This window comes from Cygnus atratus, chromosome 18 (assembly GCF_013377495.2).
Source record: "Cygnus atratus isolate AKBS03 ecotype Queensland, Australia chromosome 18, CAtr_DNAZoo_HiC_assembly, whole genome shotgun sequence".
NCBI lineage: Eukaryota > Metazoa > Chordata > Aves > Anseriformes > Anatidae > Cygnus > Cygnus atratus.
In genome coordinates, this window is record NC_066379.1 from 12,111,683 (window position 1) to 12,136,463 (window position 24,781).

The 24,781-nt window shown below is 43.8% G+C and overlaps 1 protein-coding gene across 2 annotated transcripts in view; it reads right to left on the bottom strand.

Annotated features, from left to right (window-relative positions):
• The window catches only part of RPTOR (regulatory associated protein of MTOR complex 1), a 147,732-nt gene that overhangs the window by 29,566 nt on the left and 93,385 nt on the right, over positions 1 to 24,781 (bottom strand). For both annotated transcript variants that reach the window (XM_035568718.2, XM_035568717.1), the window contains exons 15-24: positions 24,131 to 24,196; positions 23,292 to 23,483; positions 21,862 to 22,002; positions 20,175 to 20,292; positions 18,644 to 18,784; positions 18,050 to 18,208; positions 10,839 to 10,957; positions 5,206 to 5,309; positions 3,789 to 3,972; positions 1,851 to 1,961 (exon numbers count right to left, since the gene is read on the bottom strand). In XM_035568718.2, coding sequence (XP_035424611.1) covers positions 1,851 to 1,961; positions 3,789 to 3,972; positions 5,206 to 5,309; positions 10,839 to 10,957; positions 18,050 to 18,208; positions 18,644 to 18,784; positions 20,175 to 20,292; positions 21,862 to 22,002; positions 23,292 to 23,483; positions 24,131 to 24,196 — 1,335 coding nt within the window. The remainder of the gene's footprint in view (positions 1 to 1,850; positions 1,962 to 3,788; positions 3,973 to 5,205; positions 5,310 to 10,838; positions 10,958 to 18,049; positions 18,209 to 18,643; positions 18,785 to 20,174; positions 20,293 to 21,861; positions 22,003 to 23,291; positions 23,484 to 24,130; positions 24,197 to 24,781) is intronic.

Sequence of the window (24,781 nt, forward strand, 5' to 3'; positions counted from 1 at the left end):
GAAAACACTTACGCAAACCAAGAGACCCTTTCATGTCACATATGCTACTACTCCTGCTGCTGTAGTAAAAGCTGAAGAGACAGATCGCTGCACACGTGGCAGGCATGCAGATGTAGTCTGAGGCGTCTGAATTCTCACGGTGACGCACGGAGCTGGTCGGGGCTCACTGTGGAGCAGGGAAGCCCGCAGTTCCCATCGCCGTGATTCCCCCTCCCTGGCTTGTATGCACTAGTATGGGAACGCTCCATATGTTTTCCTTCCTCCCCCAAAGTAATTTTCTCAATTTTATGCACACAAAGTACTAAATCTACACACACAGCTCCCCATCTACGCATTGAGACTGCATTTTGATTGGCTGTCAACCGTGATTTACCGTATTAATAAAGACACCCCTCTTTTTCCTTAGAAAGTAGACAAATGTTTTTAATAAGAACTAAGAGATGGAACAACATCCTCCTCCTTTTCTTGTACTCTTTTCTGGACTTGAATAAAGACACCAAAACTCATCTTGATGAGAGAAAACCCTAGTGGAAAGCTTGACCGAGCCCCACAGGCCAGATGTATTTTCTAATGAATTATTCTGCTAATGATATCAGAAGAAAGTGAATTTCAGTAGCAGCTGAGGAAGTATCAGGCTTTACTATCTAGTCTTTCCTTCTGGTGTTTCTCTAAAGCAATCGAAGCTACACAGAAACTTGGCTGCCATGTCATCATTTTCGGCTATCCTCAAACTTGGGGGCAATTACCTCACCTCATCACCAAACTATTTACATACCCAAAGGCTGGAAGGAGCAGTAACAGATGGCTCAGTGGCAATTCTTAGATGAGACAGCACATAAAACGTACAATTTCTTTGTATATTCTGAAGATTTAAATATCAGTGGCTGCATATAAACATCCACTGCTGAGTTGCTCGGGTAGTGGCATTAATACAGACTGTGCATCATTTTTCACATAAATTGCAACACCTCCAAAAAATTAAGCTGAAAGTTTGGTTACAGTTTGTGCTGCTTGAATCCCAAGGTACCTGCAGGTCTGTTCCACTGTATTTACTTATAATAAGGCAAGATTTACTGCTTGTTTTGATTTCATACTTAAGATTGAAACCTGATCTTTGGCTAAAAGATTCTGGGAATTTAAGTTTCTGTTTCCAGTCATTGACGATCTTTGCTCATCTCTGAAGAGCTCTGTTTTGTTTTATTGTTTTGTTTTTTTTCCTAGAACAAGGCTTTAGTGTATCTCCCACTTCACATAAAACCACCTTAGAGTTATCAGAACACACTCACTTCGAAAGAGATCTCAATGGAGATTTGTCATTACCAACCTCATTCTTGGCTGTAATAGTATTTTTTTTAAACTTTAAAAAGAATAATGATGCTTCTAAAGTTTTTCCTCAGACAGTCAATGACTATCATATTCTCCCTTCTAAGGTAAAGGAGTCAATATTTATACCACCCAAAAAATCAGAGAATTTTTTTTTTAACTTAATACCATTTTCAATAGAAAGACGAGCGTAACGTCTAAAATGAAGCAACTCTGTAATGCAACCTGCAACAAAACCTCTCCTCATTTTTACATTTGTTCTTGAAAGTATTCCACAGGTATAGGGTTTTAGCCCTGGGCTCTTTCCCTAGTAGTATATTGCTGTCCCGTCTGTCACTACCTCTTCTTGCTACCTCTGATAGGGACTGGCCATGCAGCTCACCAAAGTCCATTCCTTTCCCTCCCCAGACTGAAGAGAAAAGGAACGCAAATAGATCAAGCCAGCAGCCTACAGTAAGGACACCAGCACCCCAAGCTTTCCAGATCTGCAGGGCCACGATTCAGAAAGCATGCCCAGAAAGGATTACCTTCATGACTGGCTGAGCAAAATACTTCGCACTCCAGTCACAAAACCCCGTCTGCACTGTGGCTGAAATGAAACTTTTGTGTCCAACGGTATCATCAGCATCATCAGTAGTCTGTTCAGAAAGAGAACAGGATGTTATCTCATGTTCATCCCACTCACATGGGCAAAATGTATACACAATAATATCCCAATCGCCTTTGACAGATCCCTGGGCAGAAAAAAAAAGCTCAAACACATTGCCAAGGATATGAAATTTTCTATGTAGCTTTAAGATCGCTGTCATTACATTAACTGTTCAGAATGCACAAACTACCTCATCTGCACAGCACACAACATAATCAGGCTACCACATAAATCAGGGCTGAAGCATTGGCGTAGCAAAAAATGAAGTCCCGGGACAAGTTTTCTCATGATCTCCCAAGAATGTGGCATGAGAAACCGTGGCGTGGTGAAGATGATTCAGGATGAAGCACCACAGGACCCAGCTTCAGATCAAGGGCGTATATGCATTAAATGTCTGTTATAAAGCATAAGACATCCAAAAAGAAAATGGAAGTATCACTCCCTTCACACAGGTTCCTTCAGAGCTATGATCCCGACTACTGCTGCCAAACCCCTTAGAACTGAGGGTGTTCCTACCAAGGCTTCAACAAGTTTTTTCTTGTAATCACAGAAGTATTGACTCTGCGCCTCTAGAAGCTTCTGTGAGATTGCTCATTAAAGAAAGGCAGAAATGCCAGTTTAAGGAAAGAACTGTTACTTCTCAGTAGTCAGATCATTTGAAATCTGTGCTGCCCACTTGGCCTGTGGATTGCAATACACACCCCTTACCACTTCAGATGGGAGCATCTTTCCCTTCTACAGTTCCAGGAAGGGGAAACGGAGGCTCAGTGTCCCCCCTCCACCAGGCTTTGTGCATTAGGACACAGCAGAGCACACCTGCTGCCTTCTCCAGTTTCCTCCCATAGAGCAAGCACCAGAAAAATCCTGGAAATGCTCTGAGAGAGAGGTAAACACACAACCACTGTCAGATGGCTGAATCCTGAACACTGCCCATTGGTAAGTACAGTCTCTGCCTTTGAGTGGTGGCCACAAGCACACGAGTGTGCTTGGACTCAACCATACTCATCTGAGATGAGTCATCTGAAGTCATCTGAAGGTGACATTCAGACTCCTTTGTGCATGCTACAGGACTGCTCTACTTGGCAGCACATCAGTCCTTCATGCTTCTGTAAGTGGAAAAATGCCCAGTACCCGATGACTGTCTTTGGAACGCTAAAATGGATGCAACCCCCCTGTTGGCCCGCATGCTGAAAAAGGAGCCACTGCAGTTCCTCCCAGAGGTTCCTGCAGCTCTCGGCTGATCAGCTGTCTTCCAGCAGAGTGACCTGTAATAAGCTTCGGTCTTCCTAGTGCTAGTCTGAGCTTACACCTGCCCTTGTGCACAGGGAAGAGGGGCTGCCAAGCACAGAGTGGGGTCAGGACTGCTGTAATGAAGGGGAATATTCTGGCGCAAGGGCATCTATCAGTATCTCAAGAGGAACGCTGATCTGTATGGTAAAGGAAGAGGAATCTCCCCTTTATCATCCTCTATTCCTGCTTTGCTGAGGTTGGAGAAAAAGCATCTGACGGTCACAGATCTGGCTGTGCATTATCACTCAGGCAGACAAATGTTTATGAAAGAATAAACAATCAACTCAGATTAAACACTACTCGGTGGCAGCAGAAGTGAGTAATGCCCTATCAAAGCCATAAAACAAAATTTACTCTGAAGAAAAAAATAATCAATTTTTATTTTCCTGGGTAGAGGAAGCTAACCTGGTGTAAGAAGGAGCTAGAAGCTAGAAGAAAAGATATGCAGAAATAAAACACAAAGAACAGAATGTGTAACAAAACCCAGTGGAGCAAGGAAATAGAACTGAAAGGAAAGTCTCTTTACCTGTTCTGGTCCTTTGTCAAACATTTTTCTTGTTCTGGGGAATTGGTGGGAGTGGGGAGTATACTGAACCCCCATGTTGCCTACATTGGCAGGTCTTACGGATGTGATGTCCCGACTGACCGGTTGTTTTGTCACATCATTTGTCAAGCTGGAGCTGCTTGTACTAGTGGTTGGAGGTGACCCTCTACAAATGGAAAAAGAGTAAAAGGATTTAGATAGCAGTGGACATGAGACTTGCCCTCATTTTCAGAACCTCTCTGATAGGTATCCTCCTGAAACCTGGCACGTCTCAGTGAACTGCAATCCTGACATGTTTCCCACCTTTGACAATCAACCTGCTTTTCTACAAGCAGAAGGCAAATCAATGGTCTCTCGCAGGAGAAACAATGCTGACTCACCGAACATGGAGGGCAGAGGATAACACCAGCTACATTACCACTACCTGTTCCACTGCCTTTACTCTTGCATGTGAATTAGGTTACTTTTTTGCTTTGTTTCTTTATTACAAGATTTATACTTCCCTGCTGTGTTTCCTCTACTAAAGCACACAAACCAACCAAACACAATCCTTCCCCTCCGCCTCCAAAACACATATAGCCCCCAAGAGTGAATCTTGACTGAGCCAACTCCAGATTCAGGCTAAGAAAGTCAAAATTCTGGGAACCTGTAGATCCAACAGTCACGCAGCCATGGGTAACGGTGTGTGACCCAAGGCACACTGATGAGCAATTTTATTTCAATGTGCTGATTGGGAGTCCCATCAGCCCAAGGGAATGTATTTTAATTTACATGTAAAATAAGATTTCTGTTATTGCACGGTTGCATAATACTATCAGAAGACATTAAAAACATCACCGTGCAGTTCTGGGCTCTCCTTTACAACCATGAATCTTCCTGGTACACGCTGATTGTGAAGCTGCTAGATCTTAAGCCAGGCATTTTCTCTCGGACAGCATGCTTTGGGAAGCAATCAGATTTTCAAACCCTAGCATTGCTCGTACCATTATCTCGCTGGAGTTTAGGCATCACTCGTTGATCATCAGATAACCCTGGCTTTTATCAGCTGAACATGCAGAAACAGATCAGACTTCAATGGGAAATTTGGATACCTCGCAGGTCAGGCCAGAGGGTGTCAGTAAAATCAGCAACATTTAAATTTCCCTTTCAATTCATCTTCAGCTAATTAGTGTGGCTTGTTACTCTTTGTCCTAAGAAGAATAACTGGAAGAAACACCCCACCTTTCCCCAGAGGAGCCTTTGTTTCTGAACATCTTACCAGCACTAAAACAAGAAGCTACCGAGACCTTTGCGAATTTATTCTCTCTGGTGCAGCTAATGGGGATGGCTGCTCAAGCAGGGACAGGGAGCACCTAACCCCACTGTGGCGAAAGCCCTTGAAAGCGTTGCTTGAGCTTACCCCACTTGGTGGATGTGCATGCCCTTGTTGGTGGGGCTGGCAGGGGCAGACTGCGTCAGCGAGGAGGTGTCGAGGATGCGCTGGGGGCGAGCATTTACCGTTGCCTAGAGGAAAAAACACAACAGAGTTGTGAACAGCCAGGACTACAAAATACCAACTGCAGTTATTTATTATGCAATACAATTGCACACCTGGGGTCAAATGAAGTTAAGCTCTCTGTCAGTGTCTGTGGGTGTTTAAAAATGCATATGAAAAGCCACTGCACAGTTCCCAACTCGTAAGATGATTTTCCTACTCTTTTAGTCTGACAACACTTACCAGAAAGTATCCTTCTGTTGCTTACGGGGAAATAACTGACTAACACATCAGCCTCTTCCTCGCATCAGCCACAGCCCAAGATCTGGACCAGAACTTTCAAACACTGCGCCCAGGGGCTCTCCTTCAGCAACAAGGCTTCCTCTCCTCCCTCGCAATGGAGGGCTGCATTTCTTACCGCAACAGTAATTCGCCAGCCCCAGCACCCGTTCTGACCCAGGTCTCGTGTTTGGGTCCGAGCTCTTCTCATAAATCCGGCAGCTACGTAAAGCTGCCTCCCATTGCCTCTCCACCTCTCCTAACAAGAGCCAAGCTTTTCTGGAGGTCATCAGAAGATGCCCTTTCCAGGAACACCAGCTCCCATCTGCTCTCATAAGGAAGGCAAGGGGTTTGCAAGGTTGGGTTGCTCCGAGCTCTACAGAATACAGCCAGGCTCCTGCAAAACGGCACGCTCCCACCAGCTACAAGAGACCTGTTTCTGCAAAAGCCTTACAAATTTATTGTCCTTTCTCCTAGGAAAGGCCTCAAATGCAAGTCAGGGAAAGGCAGAAAGGAGTGAACAGACAGCTCCATCACCATCTTTCATTTCTCCAGGCCGAGCACGCTGCTTGTGTTGCACAAACAAGCCTCCCCTCTGACAAGGGAGAAACCTTCCATTGCTGTGGATTCCCCTCCTTCTCTTCCACATCACCCTGCCTTCTGTGATTTTTTTTACATATTGAAATAACTTAAGGGAAACCCCAAACTGGCATAAAAAACCTGGAGGGACAATTACAGCTATCCCACAGGCAAGCTGACTTTTATCATCTCTTCAAGCATTAGAGAAAATCCGCGTCTCACAGCACAAGAGCTGAGCAAGGCTCTGAGGTGCCGACACCGGGGCTTGCTTCCAGCTGAAGCTAATCCAGGCCAGATAAGACTAGCAGCTGCTGAAACACCGAGCATACAAAAAGAAAAAAACTGCATGTGAGGTCTCCTGGAAGCCACGCAGCTAACAGGCCTTCTACACGTCAATGCCTTTACAAGGCAGGACAACACCCAGCATGAACAGCAGCATTTCCTCCGCGCTTCACACCCACCGTAGTGCTGCAGAGCGAAATGGGAGGCGTGTGTGCCTGGACCACAGCCTGCCTGCCCCTTTTGGGGCCAAAAGGCCTTCTGAGACACCCTACACCTCTTTCCTGCAATGACCCAAGGAGTTTTTCCCCTCCCTGGCTTCAAGAGGATTCGAGCCCTCCTGGCCATGGTTTGTTTGGCTCCAGGGGCAGCAGTGGGTGCCCGACACAGCACCGCACACCCACACCACGGCAAACACTGGCTGGCTGTGGCTGATAAGGCAAATGCCACGACCTCTGGCTAGCCAGGCTGGTCCCTGAGCCAGCCTCCTCCTAAAGACAGACTGATTTTGTGTTATTTTCCTCCTCTCCATATGGGGGTGAGGAGGGCCCTAAGGCCACTCAGCTCGGTGTGTCAGGCCTGCCGCGGGGTCTCCGGTGAGCAGCTGGTACCCCACGGGGCTGGCACCGGAGATCACACAATGAGAACGGGAGGAAAGCAGAAGCAATTTAGCAACTAGTCACGGATTATTATTCATAACTAGTTTTAATTAGTCATAGGAGGCTCGGTTTTAAGATTCTTGCAGTCTCTGTCACCCGAAATGGGTCAGGTCACCTTGTTTCACAGCAGAGGGACAAGGTCAGCTAATGACAGTTTGTTGAAGGGGTAGACAGAGATGAATGTGGCAGACAGCCTTCCTTTTTCCTCGGAAAAAACAGAAAAAATATTCTTTTCTGCAAGCAGTGAGCAGCGTGTGAGGGCTGCAGTTCAGTGACATGACAGCATATTTTGCTTGAGGCTGCAGCTCCCCATTTCCCAGGGATTTGCTCCTCTGCCAGTCAAATCATCTCTTTTCAGGAAGGGAAATGATAATCCATAATTTTTCAAATTGACTCCAGGTAAAGAAAAGAGAAAAAAAGGGGGATGGGGGCAGGGGGAGAGAGAGCACACCGTCAGAATTGCTTGCTCATACTCAGAAAAGGCTGTACCAAAGCGTGATGTTGGAGGAGTAACTTCTGGGATAGTTCGGCCTCAAGCCTTCCATTAAAAACAGCTGAATGAAGCAACCTGGGAGGAAGCAAACTTTACTTAATTAATTTTGATTTCAAAAAGCCTTAAAAGGCCAACATTGCTTACTGGGTCCTTTGTGTTTGTTTGCTTTGGTACAGACAAAAAACACGTTTTGATTTTTTAAAAGATCAGGCTGGGAAGGAGAGCTGTACCCTTCCAATCTGCACCATAAATATAAATCACAACACAGCAGCAATCTGTATGAGAACCAGCAATGTCTAATGAGCCCATGAAATAAAACTGCACATTTCAAATCCAGGAAGCGTGCACGTCTGTGCAACCTACTCACCAGCTGCTCAGAAAGACATCGCCCTATTTAAAGACCACTGGAGTTCTCCTGTACATAAAGATCTATATTCATGGCTCTGTTCAACTGAATAGAACTTGCCTCATTTGAAAACAAAAATTCTGGTTTTAGTTCACACAGTGCCTTGCAAATACCTATTTTACAACTTCAGACTCTTAACCTGAGCTTTTGCAGTCACCAAACTCACAGTAGTGGTCCTGTCTTAGCGTGTAGCAATGCTTATTTCTGACACTCTCATACCACGCCACTCTCCATGTGTTGTCTGAACACCCGTCAGGGCAACTGAGTTGCATGACTGACACCTACCTGGTTCAAAATATGTTTAAAAATTATAAGGATTTAAAGCGCAGAGCTTGGTAACATTTTGAGGCTAAATACTTAGTTAACCAAACACAAAGATGGAGTACTTCTGATACCATTCAGAAGTATGAGCCCATGGCTAATTTGTTCAGGTCTTTCAGCTTAAAAAAAACAACAGTAACAGGCAATGCCATACAAATTGCAAGTGTTTTGTTAATACAAGAAACTCTCAGATGTCCCAAGTTCTGAATTGAAGCCTCTCTCTCCCTGAATTTTCTATCAGCTAGAACAAGAGGATGAAACCCCAAATATCCAAGTTCTTTACCTAGACTGAAACTGTGTATGTCTCTCTATATAAACATATATATGTATATTTTAAGAAAATCAACTTTAGTTTCTATTCAAAACTAAAGCAAACAACAAAATAGAAACACATTGTTTGCATGTGCTTTACTCAGAAGGGGCAGTGGGCCTGTGGCCAAGCATTCAGGCTGCTCCATTCATGTCTAACCAACACTCCATTAACACCAAGGAAAGATTTCAGTGTACAAGTAACACAAATTTAATTGCTAATAATTTGCATTACATGACAGACAACTCCTACAATCTATCTGAGCTCACAGCAGCAGAGACAGGCAGATTTCAGGCTGTGAATCCTGACAGCACTGCTCACAGCGGGAGCTTTGTCCATGACGAAATGAGCAGAGGCCAGATCGTAACCCACGGTCTGAAGCCTTAACTTCCATTTTGGTGGGCTGTTAATAACATTTCACAAAAAGAAACCATTTTAGAAGCTACCTAAGCCAGGTAATACTTGCAACAGCAAACGCACACCACCACCAAGTGCGCAGCAGTTAAGCCCCCATGTATGCATCTGCCCCAAGTGCTGGACAAATTGCACGTTTTGATGCTTTCCTGATGCACCTTATGGCTAACACAGAACAAATATGGCTAATAAGAACAAGTTAATTTTGTTCACTGAAGCATCTCCAGATAAAAGTCTTCATAAACAGGAATGCTTTTATTATTTTGCAAAACCATTTGAGAAGTCATTGCCTTAGAGAGCAGCTGTCTGAGGAGCACAGCATGAGATGTGTGATATCTGTCCACCAGAGCTTTTGGACACCTTTCTGTACCAACATATTTAGGTCCAGACATGTCAGGATCAACACAGAATGTATCAAACCAGTCATAACATTCCTATGGACATCACGACACAATGATCAAAATTCCTGATGGCTAAGCAGAACTACAGTGGTGCTAGTGAAGACACCTGCAGGGTACAACTGCATCTTTATTAATATTTATATGCCTCTTTCCACTAGAGCAAGGGAGTAAGTTCTGAAAAAACAGTTTAAGGCAGGAAAAGCACATCCATTTCCTCTTTGTAACCCTTTTAATCCCACAGTTGGACTAACACTTTATTTTGCAAAGAGCCTTCCAAAACACAATGCTGAAACAGCTTCATGCACCTAGAACAGAGAGATGGAAATCTTTTAACTTTTCCTTTTCTTATTCACCTTAGTTTGGAATCTCCAGCCTGACAGTAATTTGCTGTACATCTGTATCACCAGGGAAGGCCAGACCTCATTGTCCCCACTCTCAAAATTATTCTCTATCCCAAAACACAGACTTTACCAACTCACTGACATGTATTATTAAAACAAATGGAAGAGTTTAAATAAGTAACTATTTTCTCCAGAGAAAAATCAGATTTCAAAGCAAGAAGTCTCTAACGCATTAAAATGGCAGTGCACAATGCTGGCATCTCTTACTGCAACTTTAGCTTAGAAGCCTAAGTCTGAAGATTTAGGATTATTCATTAGAAATCATCAGTAAGAGACGTCATCTTGCATTGGAATGGCTCATGGTATTGATGCTAGAGCAACTAGAAAGGTGGAATCCAAGCATGTGGGGAGGACTGCGTTCAGATAGCTTTCTGACACCATCGACTGGGGCGGACAAGGGGAAGGCAGTTGGTGAGAAGATGTTCTGGGGTGGCCTGGTGCCTCGTTTCAGGTGGAAAGTGAGGGTGCTGCTACAGCTCCCCAAGCTGGCAATTCTGAATCAGCAGTGATGGCAGCCTCCAGGGACATCTTGTCATCCTTGGAGGATGAAATGTGATGAGGATGGTGGTTTAGGCGGATTAGGCCTGGGTTGAAGAGGTGAGTAGTGGCAGGGGTGTCTGCATGCTGACTCACATGTACTAGTTCACCTGGATTGGAGAGCCGTTGTGGCTTCAGTCTGCAGGCCAGTCCCACTTGCATAATCTAAATCAGTTTGCAAACGGATAATTTAATGAAGTATATTTAAGGTTTCTCCCAGGGACTGATCTAGACAAGTAGGCTTCTAAACAAGACCTACTGTCTAAGGCCCATACCTAATTTATGTCCTAAAACAACCCCAGGCCCTCCCCCATTTGAAACACATTAAAAGTTCCTTCTGAAATAGATTCAGACTGAACTAGGATCACTTACCAGAGCCCTCCAATGGACCTATTTAGTTCAGTCTACCTATGCTTTGCCTAGCCATAAAAAGAGCTGACAGAGAAAAGCCTCACAGACACGCACGCAGAAGAGCATACCTTGTAGGCAATACTATTGAGAACTTTCATAGCCAAGTCGGAGACATCAGGGTAGGGGTCCGCAGCTAGGTGAAGGAGTACTCTCCAAATTTGGGTATAAACACTGTTGAAACTCACACCTAAAATAGTAAAACAACAACAACAACAAAAAACAAAGCCCCAGAGTACATGACAATCCATCAACTCAAACTCTTTCATCTTATGTGAGAAAACTCATTAGAACTCTGAACATCACAATAACATCTAAGAAAACATCAAGGTAAGATCTCAGAAATACTCTACGTGGGCATTTTGTCTTTCTTTGTGAACTCTGCAAGGGTTTGTAGAATGAGGGTGGGAGAAAGCAAAATAAAGACTACCTAAATAGGCCTCAAACTGCTGGTTTTCTATGCCCTTGAAGCAAATAATCTGAAAAGGCCAAAAGGAAGACCAGATAGTGTCTATGGAGTTCCTGAGCTAAAATACTAAATGCTAAAAAAAAAACCAGTTAGTGGCTTATATTCGGACGCTTAGTTTTATTGCTGTTTTAAGGATTAATACTCAGCTTGACTGTTCAGGATTCTGTGTATCCTACAAGTTTACTAAATGTTAAAATGAAGCTTTAAGAACTACACCTTTGAGAAGCAGCAAGTCTAACTCAGCCTCTTCTACCGACATTTGTATCAATTCCTCAATCGCCAATTTGTTATTTAATAAGAATGTCTGCAGTTTGGTATTTCAGCAGAAGGGCCTGACAGATTCAAAGTACAAATCAAATTAATAAGCTTTTGTAACAACCGACAGAATTCTGTGAACATTGCATTTTGCTGCTTTTAGGTGAATCTTTAATTTGTTATTCTTTCTTCTAACCCTTATAACATTTAATAGTTGCAACACTCTCTTTTGGGAGTTGAGCCATTTGGACAATATTAAAGTGGTTGCACTAACAAAAAGGGAACTAAAATAGGGATTTCAGATGAGTCACAATCAATGGTAAATGACAGATCAAGCTGTTACTGCATTTCCTTTCATGTTTCTGTAGGCATCTAAATATAAAATGTTAAGTTACAAAGAAAGGGCCCTTGTTCAACAAGCACCTTGCATAGCTGCTAAACCTGATACTGAAACCGACAGAAAATAGACATAATTCAGTTTTGATCTTTGGCTGAAGAATGCAAGTGGCGTGCAGTTACAAACTTCAGCAGCTTGCATGCTGCACTTCCATGCGGCTATCTGCATTAGACAATTGAATCTTTCTTCTGTCAGAAAAATTCCCCAACAGGTGACAAAGCATCCTGCAAAATGCAAAGGAAGTAATCTAGCTCCATCCCTTCATTTGGCCCGCAAAGCAAAGGTTCTCCTACTCAGCTGACATCCAAAGAATTTTCCGAGGGGCATCTACTTACAGAGTTTCATGCAAAAATCTCACAGACAAGTATTTATGGCAGTACCCCCCAGTGCTGCCCGTTTGCTGGGGGTTACCTATACAACAGACTCCTTCAGCTAATCCTAACCTTTCATGTGCAGGTAAGACACGGGGCTTGACAATGTTAAATCTGCCCAGGAAAAATGATGAAGTTGATGATCCCAGAAAGCAATAACAACTGTCCAGATGCAGCAGAGTCAAAGGGCACTGATCTGTCATACGTGGCTTACGCTAGCAGGGGACGGAGCTCACAGTGTATTGCATTGAGGAACACGTGAATACAGTGTGTGTGGGGGTTAACAGAACTGACTCAGAACAGTGCTGATCCAACCTCAGGCTTTGCTCTTGGTCACAACTGGCAAAAGTCATCATCTTTTTCAGAATTTCTTTATCCATGTTTGAAAATGTCAACACACAATAAAGTAAGTCTCTGCTCAGAAGAGGGTCAGGCCTCCCAAACTTAAGGGATGGTGATACAACACTTGTCTGTCCTTTCTGGGCTTCTGACCATTTGGGTTTCACTTCTGCAATTGCCACATTCCTCCTGGAAGCTACTACCACGAGGAAAAGAAAAGGGGGTGGGGGAAGGAGAGACAGCAGGAGACATGCAGTGCTATGAGCTACGGCAGGAAAAAAACAGTCCCAGCCACTGAAGCGGTAGCCAGGTAATGCCATCTGAGGTCTGTTCGGTGCTCTGCCTCCTACTTTTGGTCCAGTGCTAGCAGTTTCATAAGGACCAATGGGAATCTGAGTGGTCTGATTTCTTTTAAAGCCCTTCAAAGACAGTAAAAGGAGAGGGGGAGAAAGGGGGAGCAAGAAGGTACCCATCAGTTTTTCCAGTTTTTCTGATAACCAGCTCACTCATGACGCAGTCACGAAGAAAAAAAAACAGTGACATTTTTTATACATCTAAGCGTCATGAAAAACAAATTTAAAACAGAACTGCGCCATTGCAATTCCTCATTCGCTCAGCAGCCTTTGAAAAGAACAGAGGGAATTTCTACAAAGGCTCAGAGCTGGAGCTCGGAGGACTGCTCCTTTCTTCCGCTGCACCCCCCCCTACGTTAGGGCTGTTCATTACACTGATTCAATCGGGTGACACATCTGACACAGCCCCTTGTAAAAACTTGAGCACTGGAGTCAGTGGGATAATGGAAGGCAGCAGAGGCGGCAGGAGGAACAGCAGCTTGATTTCATATAATGGACTGAAGTGAAAAAAATAGCCAGGAGATGCAAACAAAGAGCCGAGCAAGGGGGACGGGGTGTTAATTTAAGCAGACAGCTCCGTAATTAGTCAGACTGATTCAAAGCCAGTTAAATGGACCTTGCAGTATAGATTTACAAAATGATTTCTCTCAGCAAAGAATGTCAAAAATAAATTGCATTTCTTCGCTGATGACTTTGATTTTGGTTGCATATGCATAACGCCTAGTCCAATTTAAGAGCCAGCATCACGCCATGGCCCCAAGGAAGGGACCCGGCTGAGGTCGTGCAGCCTGGTCACCAAGTACACGAAGACCAGAACCACGCGGGATGCAAAAATGAATGCTAATGTTTTTATTTACTCTTTCTGTTTTGACAGGACCTCTTTCTAATCCCCTTTAAAAATCACTGCAGTGATTTTAAGCCTTGATCTCCCGGAGAAGATGCAGTCCGCTCCCCACCCAGCACAGCAGCAAAAACTGACCAATAGCTGAACCAGCGCTGCTGCGCGCCTTGGACCGGAGACAGCTCTGCTTTCTGTACGTTCTGCCTGCAGGGAAAAGCAAGTTTGGGACTGGCATGCAATGAAAACATAGAGCTGAAGTATTTCACACTGAACAGCACCTGAGGACTCGGCTATCTGCTTCCCATCAGTGCTAATCCCACCCGATTTGTAAATCTGTATCCCACAAGCCGCTCCTCTTCCCATGAGTGACACAGGAGGTCCTGCGAGAGCTACTCAGATGAAGAAAACATCTGAAATTCTGATGGCTTTCTGAACTCTACTTCGACTATGTGAAGAGCAGCTCATTCCCTGGAGGAATGGCAAATTAATATTTCTTGCACAGACTTGACAGTCTGCAGGCTGGTCTCTTTGCACGGGGCAATGCAAAAGCGTTCCCGAGCACTGCAGCCAGTCTGAGACTGGCCATTCCCTCGCTACTCCTTGCTACAATGAAGTTTGGTTTTCAGCGAGCTGCTCCCAGTGAATAATAAGCATCTCCTGCGAAGTCAGGGCCCTGAGGAAGGCTCAGAGAGAGCAGGAGTGACACGGAGCGGGAGGGACGTATTGCCTTTGTTTGCCAAGCCCCTAGCTGACATGAGCCGGGCATCCACAGTGCTGGCAAAACACACTTTAAATGCCTCACCTTGCCATCCCTGGTGGTAACTCAAATGGCGAACTGTGAGCTTTTTAATGATTTAACAGAAACCAGGAGCAGCTCATCAAGAAGAGGTACGTTCCCTCAGGGCAGGAACTTCTCCGGGACCAGGGCTGTCCCGGCAAACAGGAAAGTCCACGCCACATCTCCTTACCTTTTCCGCAAAGAATGTCAGTGAGGCCAGGGCGAACAGTGGCACATCAGGGTAGAAAGAAAACCAAGGACAAAAAGCCAACCCTGCTACTCTGATGCCTGCTGCCACACCCTGACATTTCTCTCCCCGTCCTGGTTTCCCCAGTGCCTCAGCAATACCACGGCAAACTGCTTTCTGCCTTTCTGAGCTACGCAGCATTGGCCCGGCCGCTGCACCAGGTTCCACCACCCTGGTTCCATAATGCAGGGCAAATAGTGTGAACTGATGGAAAACCTCCACGTCGAGCTTCCATTCCCAAAACCACTTGGATCCCTGGGTTTTCCCAGCATGCGAGTTACTGTTTATAAATATCACTGGTTAACAGATTACTTCTCTTTATGACTGTGAATTTAAATATGGTGCCCAATGATAGAGAAGGACGTTCTACCTGTCCCAGAGCTCTTATTCCCTGTGGCTCGCTGTCCACCTACATCTCTCGCCTTCCTCATCCTCACTACAGCAACCTCCAGCTGTAAATGTTACTCTAAGGTAGCTCTCCAGAACAGATCCTGTGACATGGCAAACATTTTCTATCCCCAGCTTCTCCTGCTGGAAAAGAGAACTACTCCCCAGCGTTTCATTGCTCCAAGATCCTTTTTTCCTCCCCCTTTGATCATTCCTTAATATAATCTTTCCAGTGATGGTCTCCATAGGACAAAGACTTTAATCATGCAATTTAGATATGAATAATCAGCCTCAAGGTACGCAAAACCCTCATCTTAATTCCTTTTCTTTTCCTATGCTAAAACTAAACGAAACTTAAATTTCAGGAGGCAAAGATTAATGACGTGTTTTATGGAAAAAGAAGCAAGGCTTATTTTCCAATCCAAACTAATGTTTTTGTTGACTACCCAAAAACTGGCCGTTGCCAGCTTAGAGACACGTGGGCCAGAGATGAATGTCTTCTGGTTACTCAGGATTGCTTGGCCAAGGAACGGTCTGCCAGAAAACAGCACACCTAGACTAAAAGTACATGCTGCATTTTCTGGGGGCACTACAAGGCGGCATTTTGCTGCTTAGCTAGGAAGTTGTTTATAAAGTGGCAGAAACGAGAGTCCAGAGGTTTTCCTCAGGTTTACGGGAAGAAGTACATCGCCACAATATCAATAAGCTGGAGAGACTGATCCGGAATAACCCTTCAAAGAACCATCTTCCTAAAATCACAGGAGGGGAAGAAAGCCCTGAGCATCGGTGAATCAGCTTAGAGAATGTTGTGTACAGAACACAGAATTAAACTGTAGTTTATAATTTCTCCTTTCATTATTACAGACTAGATTTCTGCTTTGGTTTGATTCGACTCGTGCCCAATGCACCCCTTTTACTGCTCTTTCTGCCTCAAATACTTGGCACGGTCATTACCTCAGAGCCAAATTGCCATTAATTCTCCCAGAAGACAAAGAGTAGAGCAAAACATTTCTACAGTCAAGGCAGGTCTATCACCCAGGCAACTCCTCTCTCGGTTACCCCATTCTTGCTAGTAGTATAGCAGTATTTATTGCATGCTAAAACTTGAAGAAAGGACTTCATCCGCAAAGTAGAAGGGCACTTTTGGAAGGCTACAGGCCAGCTGCAGCTGCTACTTGCAAGTAAAAAATACCCACAACAGGGTTAATGTGAGCCCAGGCTAGCTGCACAGCAGCCACAGCACTACTGAGGGTGGCTGGAGCTGATGGTATTTTGAAAACTCTTTCCTTGGGGACCAGGGGAGAACAGGCTGAAGGATGGTGATTCTTCGGTAGAAATGAAAAAAGCCCAGCTTTCAGCAAGCAAATGCTGAAAGTAATGGGATTCTCTGTGAGTTATGAATTTTAAACACTTCTGTAAGCTCTGCTGTTTCCAGCTGGATATGAGCTCTTCCGATTGAATAGGAATGAGGGAGGCTTTGGAGAACTGCTTTTTGTTTTCCTAAGTTTCCCTCGCTCACCTCTAGCTCATCTCTAGATTCTTTTTCAAATGTGCTGAAAGCTCTTGTGAGTCTTGCACAAGCCATCAAGCAGATACCAGTTTGCACCAGTGGAAATGAGAAAAACTCAAGCTCTCGCTTAAGACAAAGAGAAATTTCCTAACATTCCAGTCATGCTTTAGAAGACCCAACTTCATTACCTATAATCAAAAGGAAATGAATCGATCAAGGCACATTGATAGACTAAAAAGATACAGATTTCCCTCAACATTTGTTTCTCTGCTACATGCCACCTCCTCTGCTCCCTGGAAGGAGCCTCTTCCAAAAGCTAACCCTCTTCTGTACATTGTCTGTTACCATCCCAAAACGGTTTAGACTGTTTGGAAAATGGCAGCCTACAGCTAGTTTAAAGCAATGCTATTGTAGCAAACAGACAGGATTGGGAAAGTTACTAAAAACAAACAAGCGAACAAAAAAATTAAACTACTTCAATATAAACATACCAGCTCTGTTCTATAGAAGTGCAAATCAAGCATTACATGCAAATCAGCTGTGCACTGCATAAATGCAACTAAAATCTCCCTTCCTTCTGTGCTACAGCACTTCACTCTGCAGAGGTCTGTACATTACCCAAAGAGTCAGATGTCCCAGAGAAAAAGGACTGTTGAGTAGTGTTAAAAAGTTCAGTGCAATTACTGATGTTAGAGCTACCTATCCAGGAGGGAATAATGGACAGGGCCTGGAGGCAGTGGGATCAGCCATGGAACTCTTTGCACAAAAGCAAATTTCTGTGAAATAACTAGTTTCTGGCTTTGAGATTCAGTCTGAGGTTTCTTCTTTATTAAGTCCTGTTTTAACAATTTACATATAAATGTGTATGGTAATTAGCTAGGTAAGGTTTCCTTGTATGAATAACACAATAAAATGGCTGTGCTGTACAGAAATACAACCTACATGAAAAATAACCAGGGGAAGGGGTTATTGCCAGAGAGCCCAGCTGCTACATCCATGGGATGGGGAGTGCTTGTTTTGATTATCCAACTAAATTGCAGTGGACGTAAAATTCCTGTATGTGCTACATTTTTGTGCTCAAATTCCTAAGAGCATTGCTGCCTGTCACGGTGAGGCACACAGCTGAAGCCAACAGCTCTCACTTCCAGTGCCATCTGAGCAGGAGAGACTCTTCTCTGCATATAGCTTACCCAGACACAAGAGTAGCATTTCTACTGATACGAGAAGTCTTGCTGGAGGTCTAGGAGGAGTTAAGATCCAAACCTTCTGCAAAAGCTAGTGCAAACATGTAGAGAAAGGTGACGCTGAACGAAGGATGAGAGAGTCTTTACTCACCTATCAGTGAATTCAGAGAAGAGTAAGAGCTGACTCGTCTCATCTTGTCAATAGTCTCAAACGACAGGATATACTCTTCATTTTCAGGGCTGCCCAAGGTGCTGCTAGCACTGCTGCTGGTGCTGAGATTCCCAGGAGAAAATGCAACAGAACTTCCCGCTGCCAAAAGAAAAGACGACAGATGCTTAAACAGGAACTGGGGAGAGAACAATTTTCACCCAGGCATAACAGCATTTGCAAATTCTACAACCCTCTGTGAAAGTGTAGGCAAATCCACAAAGTCCCCTTTTAAAAACTGAATGTTTAAATACAGAGTAAGCACCAAGGGGTCATAAATGATTCAGTTAAAATCCACGTATGTCAGGAAGTCAGAAGACACCTTTTTAGTCACCAGACACTTCAAAAAAAGTCAAAAAAAAAAAGAAATAGGAGAGTGCTCCTCATCTAAGCCCTTGGAGCTGTCAGCTAGATAATTTGGGCCAAAATGTTAGTTTCAGTTCATATTGGTTTGCACATGGTAGCTTGCACGGTAGCACATGGGGGTGAAAAAAGAAGTGGTATAGGAAAATGACAGAATTTTCAAATCTCTCTTACATTCTTCATTCAGGCTGAGGTTCTGCAAGGACTTGTTCAGGTTCCTGGCTGTGGTAACCGCTCGGATGTTTCCGTAAGAGCTGACAGACCGCAGCCTCGGTGTACATGGACCATCTCGCACTGGTGTCAGACTCCCACCCTCTGCGGATGCAAAATTTAGCAATTACAAACGCAACCAGAGAGATCATAGCCTGTTGGCAGATTCCCAGCAAATAAATCACTCAAGTATTACCAGTACGAACAGAATTTAGCCATCGCCCATTAAAACAGAACGAGGTATGACAGGCTCCTCCCTGAACATAATCAGTAAGGGCCATGTTTCTCTATTGTTTAGGGTGTGACTTTGTTACATCCAATAAAACCAGGTGAGCCGAGCCTTGCCAGTGCCTACAGACTACCCAGAGAGATATGATGACTCTTCTCTCCAGGTCGGTGCTGGGCCACTGCCCAGATACTGTGCTAGGACAGGCTGCTACAGCAGGCACCATTTAGAAGACGGCATTTGCTTGCTTCTGCTCATTAAAACTCTGGAAAATGTTTTCATTATAAAGGGTTATGAAAATCCTGTTTTCCCGACCAAATTTCAGACCTGGTTTCAACTTGTATTTCATCCATGACCTGGATAATTAAAATTTCCCAAACTTTTTCATTTTCATTCCTGAATACACAGACAGTATCATGACTTCAGAACAGCTATTTCATTTCAATGCGGAGGTGGCTGCATTATGGTACTGAGGCAACACTTCCAGTGCATCCTACTTATAAAGTACTTTGGGATCCTTCTGGATAAGAAAAAGCACTATATAAACTATAAATAATGATTATTTCCTGCAGCAAAAAAAGATTAATGTGAAGAAGCTCATTTTCTAATACGTTTAATTTATTCAGACAATGTGGAGATTAAACTACTCCTTGCAGAGACAACACATGCTCGTCTCCAAGCTTCTGTTGCAACAGTCCCATTATCTTTGATGATTTCCAAGGTTAATATAAGGAAAATATGAAGTCAGCATTAACTTCACTTGGGCTTTTCATTTCCTATATAAAGCCATACACACAACAAAAGTTTGGGACCATAGACACAAAACATGAAGCTCTTGACTGCTTCTCATCTGGTGCTTTAAAGTAGCAAGGAATACGTCTGGTTTGTTGTTCTGTGGTAAGGCTTCTTATTAGCCCCATTAGGTCAACATGAAGCTGAAATTTCACACACAATTTGAGAGAAGTCTGGTAAGCCTGTGTACCAACCATACTTCAGTTTTGATCTGAAGGGAATCTCTTTGAATTTGGCAAGGTGTTCAGTCTCCACAACTTTCTAGTGAGCTATAGGTATCTTTTAGCTGAGGACACATTTCTCCAAGATAAATATATTACAGTGCTACCCACCATGTCATTCAAATTTGTAGCAACGGTGTTGTTTGACCAATCACCACCAGCAATAATTTCACTGTGTTGGGCAAAGTACTCAAGTAACATTCTCAAGCACTAACAGGCTGCAAGTTTCCTGCCCATAAAGACAAAAACCACAAACCTGTGGCAGCTGGAGAAGGGAGAGGGTAATTCTTCTCTTCTTCCATGAACTGCAAGGCAACGGTGCAGAAGTTGCTCTCATACTGAACCACCAGGTGACTCAAAGCCACCACCAGCTCCTATGGAAAGAGCAGAAGAAAACAGGTGTTTCATTGTTATATAGATCAGAAACAACACACAAAAGGAAAAGGCAGAACAATATGGTCATTATTACTGATATTACTGGACGGACATCCAGACTAATAATAAGAAAATGTAGAAACAACCAATAGCAATTGCTTTTTGCTGTTTGGCCCTAAGCTGAATCCCACAGCCAGCCTTGCAATGACCTGCCGTATCAGCAGCTAACGTGAGGACGATGCTGCATACCCGCAAAGGATCAAGCCAATTCATTCCCATCAGTGCAACTTAGAAACCTTGAATTACTGGGGTAGGGAGGGTAGAGATGGTGAAGTTCAGGCCCTCCAATGGATAGCATTTGCTATGCGTTTGGAAAGAGCAAACAGGAGAGGTGAAGAACTGGCATTGATTGCTGTTCTCTGTTCAGGGGACTAATCTCCAAAATAGAGATTTATGAATCTCAAAGAGCACATAGTGTGACATGCGGTTCTCTCTTTAATTAAACTGATAAATGCTGGAAAAGACAACAAAAATGAATCCTCATAATGCTGGTGACAGCTTGTCGGGGCATTCATGTTCCAGTTAAGCAAACGCAAGCATTAGGACACCAAACCACATCCCATCAAAAACAACCTAAAACATCAAATGTACCACTGTTTTACAATGGTGTCAGAAAATAATTCTCCAGGACCTGAAGTATTACTTGGAACCATTCTGTCATCCTTCCTTATGGTTTCTAAAAGCAAGCAGATCTTTTTTACAAGCTCTCATGTTCTCTCCACAGCACTCTTACTTCTCCCTTCTCTTGCCCCCCAGGACTGTCACATACTCCATGTTTCTAGCAACAGCTTACAATTTCACTTAAAACCTGAGATCCTGTAATGTAAGATTTTGCAACCAAAACAGTAACCAGCAGAAGAGCATTAACGGAATAGTTGCTTAGCCAGAATTCTCAGGGTTTTGTTCACCCGAAAATGACTTCCGTGTAACTCCTCTCCTTCCTATCTCCATTATTGCATTCCCTTTAAATTCAAAGAACAAACACACACCACCACACAAAAATGCACACCCAGGAAATAAAAATGCCCACAAAACTGAGATTGTTACTGCTGTGTTAGACATTTGCTTAATGGAATAAATGATCTAAATCAGAGGTCCACTGTTAAAAAGCAGAACCTTGATCTGAATGATGATCTTGTCAGCTACTGGACACTATGACTTAATACACACTGGTTATATTATTCCTTTCAGTGGACTCCTTACATTGCATAGTAAATGAAACATCATAGTACATGATGCACTGAAAAAGGGCAAGCAGATGAACCAGCATCCCAGCGTGCTCCTGCACACGGCCATCCTGCGCGGAGCAGGCTGCCCGACCGGTGTGGTCGGCGTGCGTGTTGCTTCTCAGCAGGAACCAAAGTTAAAAGCCTTCACAACGAACCAGATGCTTCCAAATGAGTCTGATTCATTAAAAAGTCTATTCAATAATGCACTCTGATTCAGCATGGTGCAGAGCTCATCAGCACAAATCCACCAAACTCCTGCACCGCCAGCCCCTTCCCTACCTTTCTAACCATGGGGCTCCCGTCGTTGATGAGCTGGGCCAACATCATAGCCACGTTGTGATCGATGGTGGTGGAGTGGTCGGTCCGCTCAGCTGAGTTGCCCACAAACGTTCCCAGTGCAAAGACTGCAGCACAGCGAACCTGCGAGACGCAAACATTCATTATTATTTTTCTCTCGGTTCCAGCCTGGAGCTTACCATTGGGATGTTTTATCCTCATGAATGGCATCTCTGGAAACCGAGGCTACTGTGTCAGGTAAATAGTGAGGGCTAAACGGACGCCCACAGAGACAAGGAACCAAAATAGGTTCATCAAAGCACTGAGTTTTAAGTATTCACAGATGAAGGAGTACATTTAATTTCCCAGAATACTCGGTGACCTTCCCCTGGGTGATTTTTCCAGGTGACACTGCACAGAATATTAATTAATAGGAATAAAGTACACTGGGAGTTACTGTTGGCATGTGGATCTCTTTAATAACAATGCTGAACTACAGTCTTCAGATAAGGGCATACAAAAAGGTAGCAGAAAATGGGAAAAGGGAAAAGAGAAAAGATAGCAGCTCAAATCTGGGCAAATTTTGCCAGAGCACACAAAGAACAGAGGGATCAGATGGCTTGGTAAACTTACAGCTTGCCTTGGCAGACTGAAAACAGTGGGGATACAGTATAATCAGTGAGTGCAGAATGTGCTTCACAAAGCAGAAATGATCACTCTAGCTCCCCCAAACAGAGCTGCAGATGTGTTGTAAAGACAGGTAAACCTGATCACCAAATAAATATGATTTATAAAATGGGGGAAAGATTAGGCAAGAGAAAGGAGATAGAGGATACAGGACAGAAAGACTAAATGTAAAAGGGAATCCAATCTTTAATCACTGCAAGTCAGCAATGGCGTTTATCTCCAGGCTTACTTCTCCCACACGCAATGTAATTTCACTGGGGTCTGACAGGCTCTGTCAATCACAGTCATGCTCTGCACAAGAATCTCTTCTCTCTTGGAGAGTTGGCCACAAGGGTAAAACACATTAAATTAAAGATGTACTTTCACACAAACCGGGAGGAGAACAGTTTTCATACTCAGATAAAAAAGATTAGAGGGTTTTTTGAAACACACAGTGAACTTTGAGACCACATTTTTAAAATGCCTCTGATATGCCAAGAAGCGAAAAAAGGTGGTGTCTCCTATCGCCAGCTCCAAGATTTCGAGACTTTTGGGATGTAGGAACAGCCCCTGCATTTCTTTAGTTGCTTCTCTGACAGGGCTTGTCTGATTTGAACCATCTTGAAGAAACAGTGAGATAAGACCTTTCTTTGAACCAGACACAATCATGAAGCTCTTGAAGGCCCTGGTTTTATGAGTACTTCTGCAGCCTGCTTTCAGAATCCTGACACCTGGGCTGGTGTTTATTTAAAAAGTTGGATTTTTACCTCTGGGATTGGATCAGAGAGGAGACTGTAGAGCTTTTCATGAGCGCTGTCTCTCACACCACACCACCTGGCTGAGTCAAAGTTCTGCCAAATACGTCCTAAACAAATGGCTACCCATTGACGCAGAAGAGGATGTGGATCATTTAACTGTTCCAGGCAAATAGCAATCAGGTTTCCTTGAAGGCAGGCTTCCTAAAACACAAATCAATGCAATTTATTTTGGTTGACGTCTTCCCATCGCATCATCAACAAAGAAGATTATTTCTGAAATAGACAGGAAAGCAAGAGAAAATAATTATTCTTTGGTCATATACTGATTTTGTTCCAAAATACCATTTGGAAGGAGCATGAAGGGAAGGTCAACTACACGCTGTTATAGCTAGCTAAATAGCTCAGCATTAGAAACACTTTCTGTATTATTTAAAGCTTGTTTTTTCCTCTTTGGAAATACTCCTTGCAGCTGTCAGAGCCCTAAGGTTTATGGCTCATTCCATACACTCTTCCCAAGAACTTTATCACAGCCATCAAGTTTCCACTCGACAGGAACCAGGCACTATTTCTTTAGCAGCGTGTCAGTGTACTGCCTGGAGGGGTGGTTGCTCAGTGACTTGTGTCCTTAACCTCTGCTTCCAGGTGCCGCGTCCATAATGTGTTTGTCACACCTCCAGGTTAATTTTTCTTTTATTCCACCAAAAAATAATGTAAAGCAATCTTCTATTTCAGTTCTCCTGTTCAGGGTTGTGCATTAATGCAAGCCGGGACATTTTTATCAAAGGAAAGGCACAATGCAGAGAACAAATAGGAGAGACAATGAAAGGAAAAAGGATGTTGGGACTCACCTGTCCTGTGTTGTAGTTGTTAACAATTACAGCCAGAATAAAAGCAGTCATTGTCCTGTGTTCAGCCTTAAAACAATATACAACTAATTGTTATCTAGAAAACAGGTCAGAGAACAACTATATTCCATGCTTTCTGAAACATGCGATAGAAACTGCACTCAGAACGATCTCATTAAAAGAACAAGAGAGAGCAGAGAGAACTGGAATTTTCTTGTCATCCAGCCCTGTCATACACCTCAGACACTTGATAAACTTGTATCCTCAGGCTGCCAATATGATCCTCCCAACCAACCTCCGTGTATTGTTCTGGAGGAGGCATACAAATATTCATTACAGGAAACCACACAAAAAAACTTCTGCAGAGTGAATTACGAAAGTTACAGTGAAATTGGACTGCCTCTGCACCCAGCCCCCAGAAGCCCACAGCTCCCATCTTCACCCCTGAGTAATCTGGGCTTAAATAACTTTACACAAGTTTGCAAATCCTCGTTTGGTTTGGCTGTCTCCATCATGCAACTTGGCACTAGCATTTTTAATTCCCCGGTCACTGACTCCACAGCTCAGCTCTGACTGCAGTAGAGCAGCAGGTCTCACCGTAGCTGGAGGTGGGAGGCAGCCCTACCTGAGCACCAGCTGCATCAGAACAGCAAC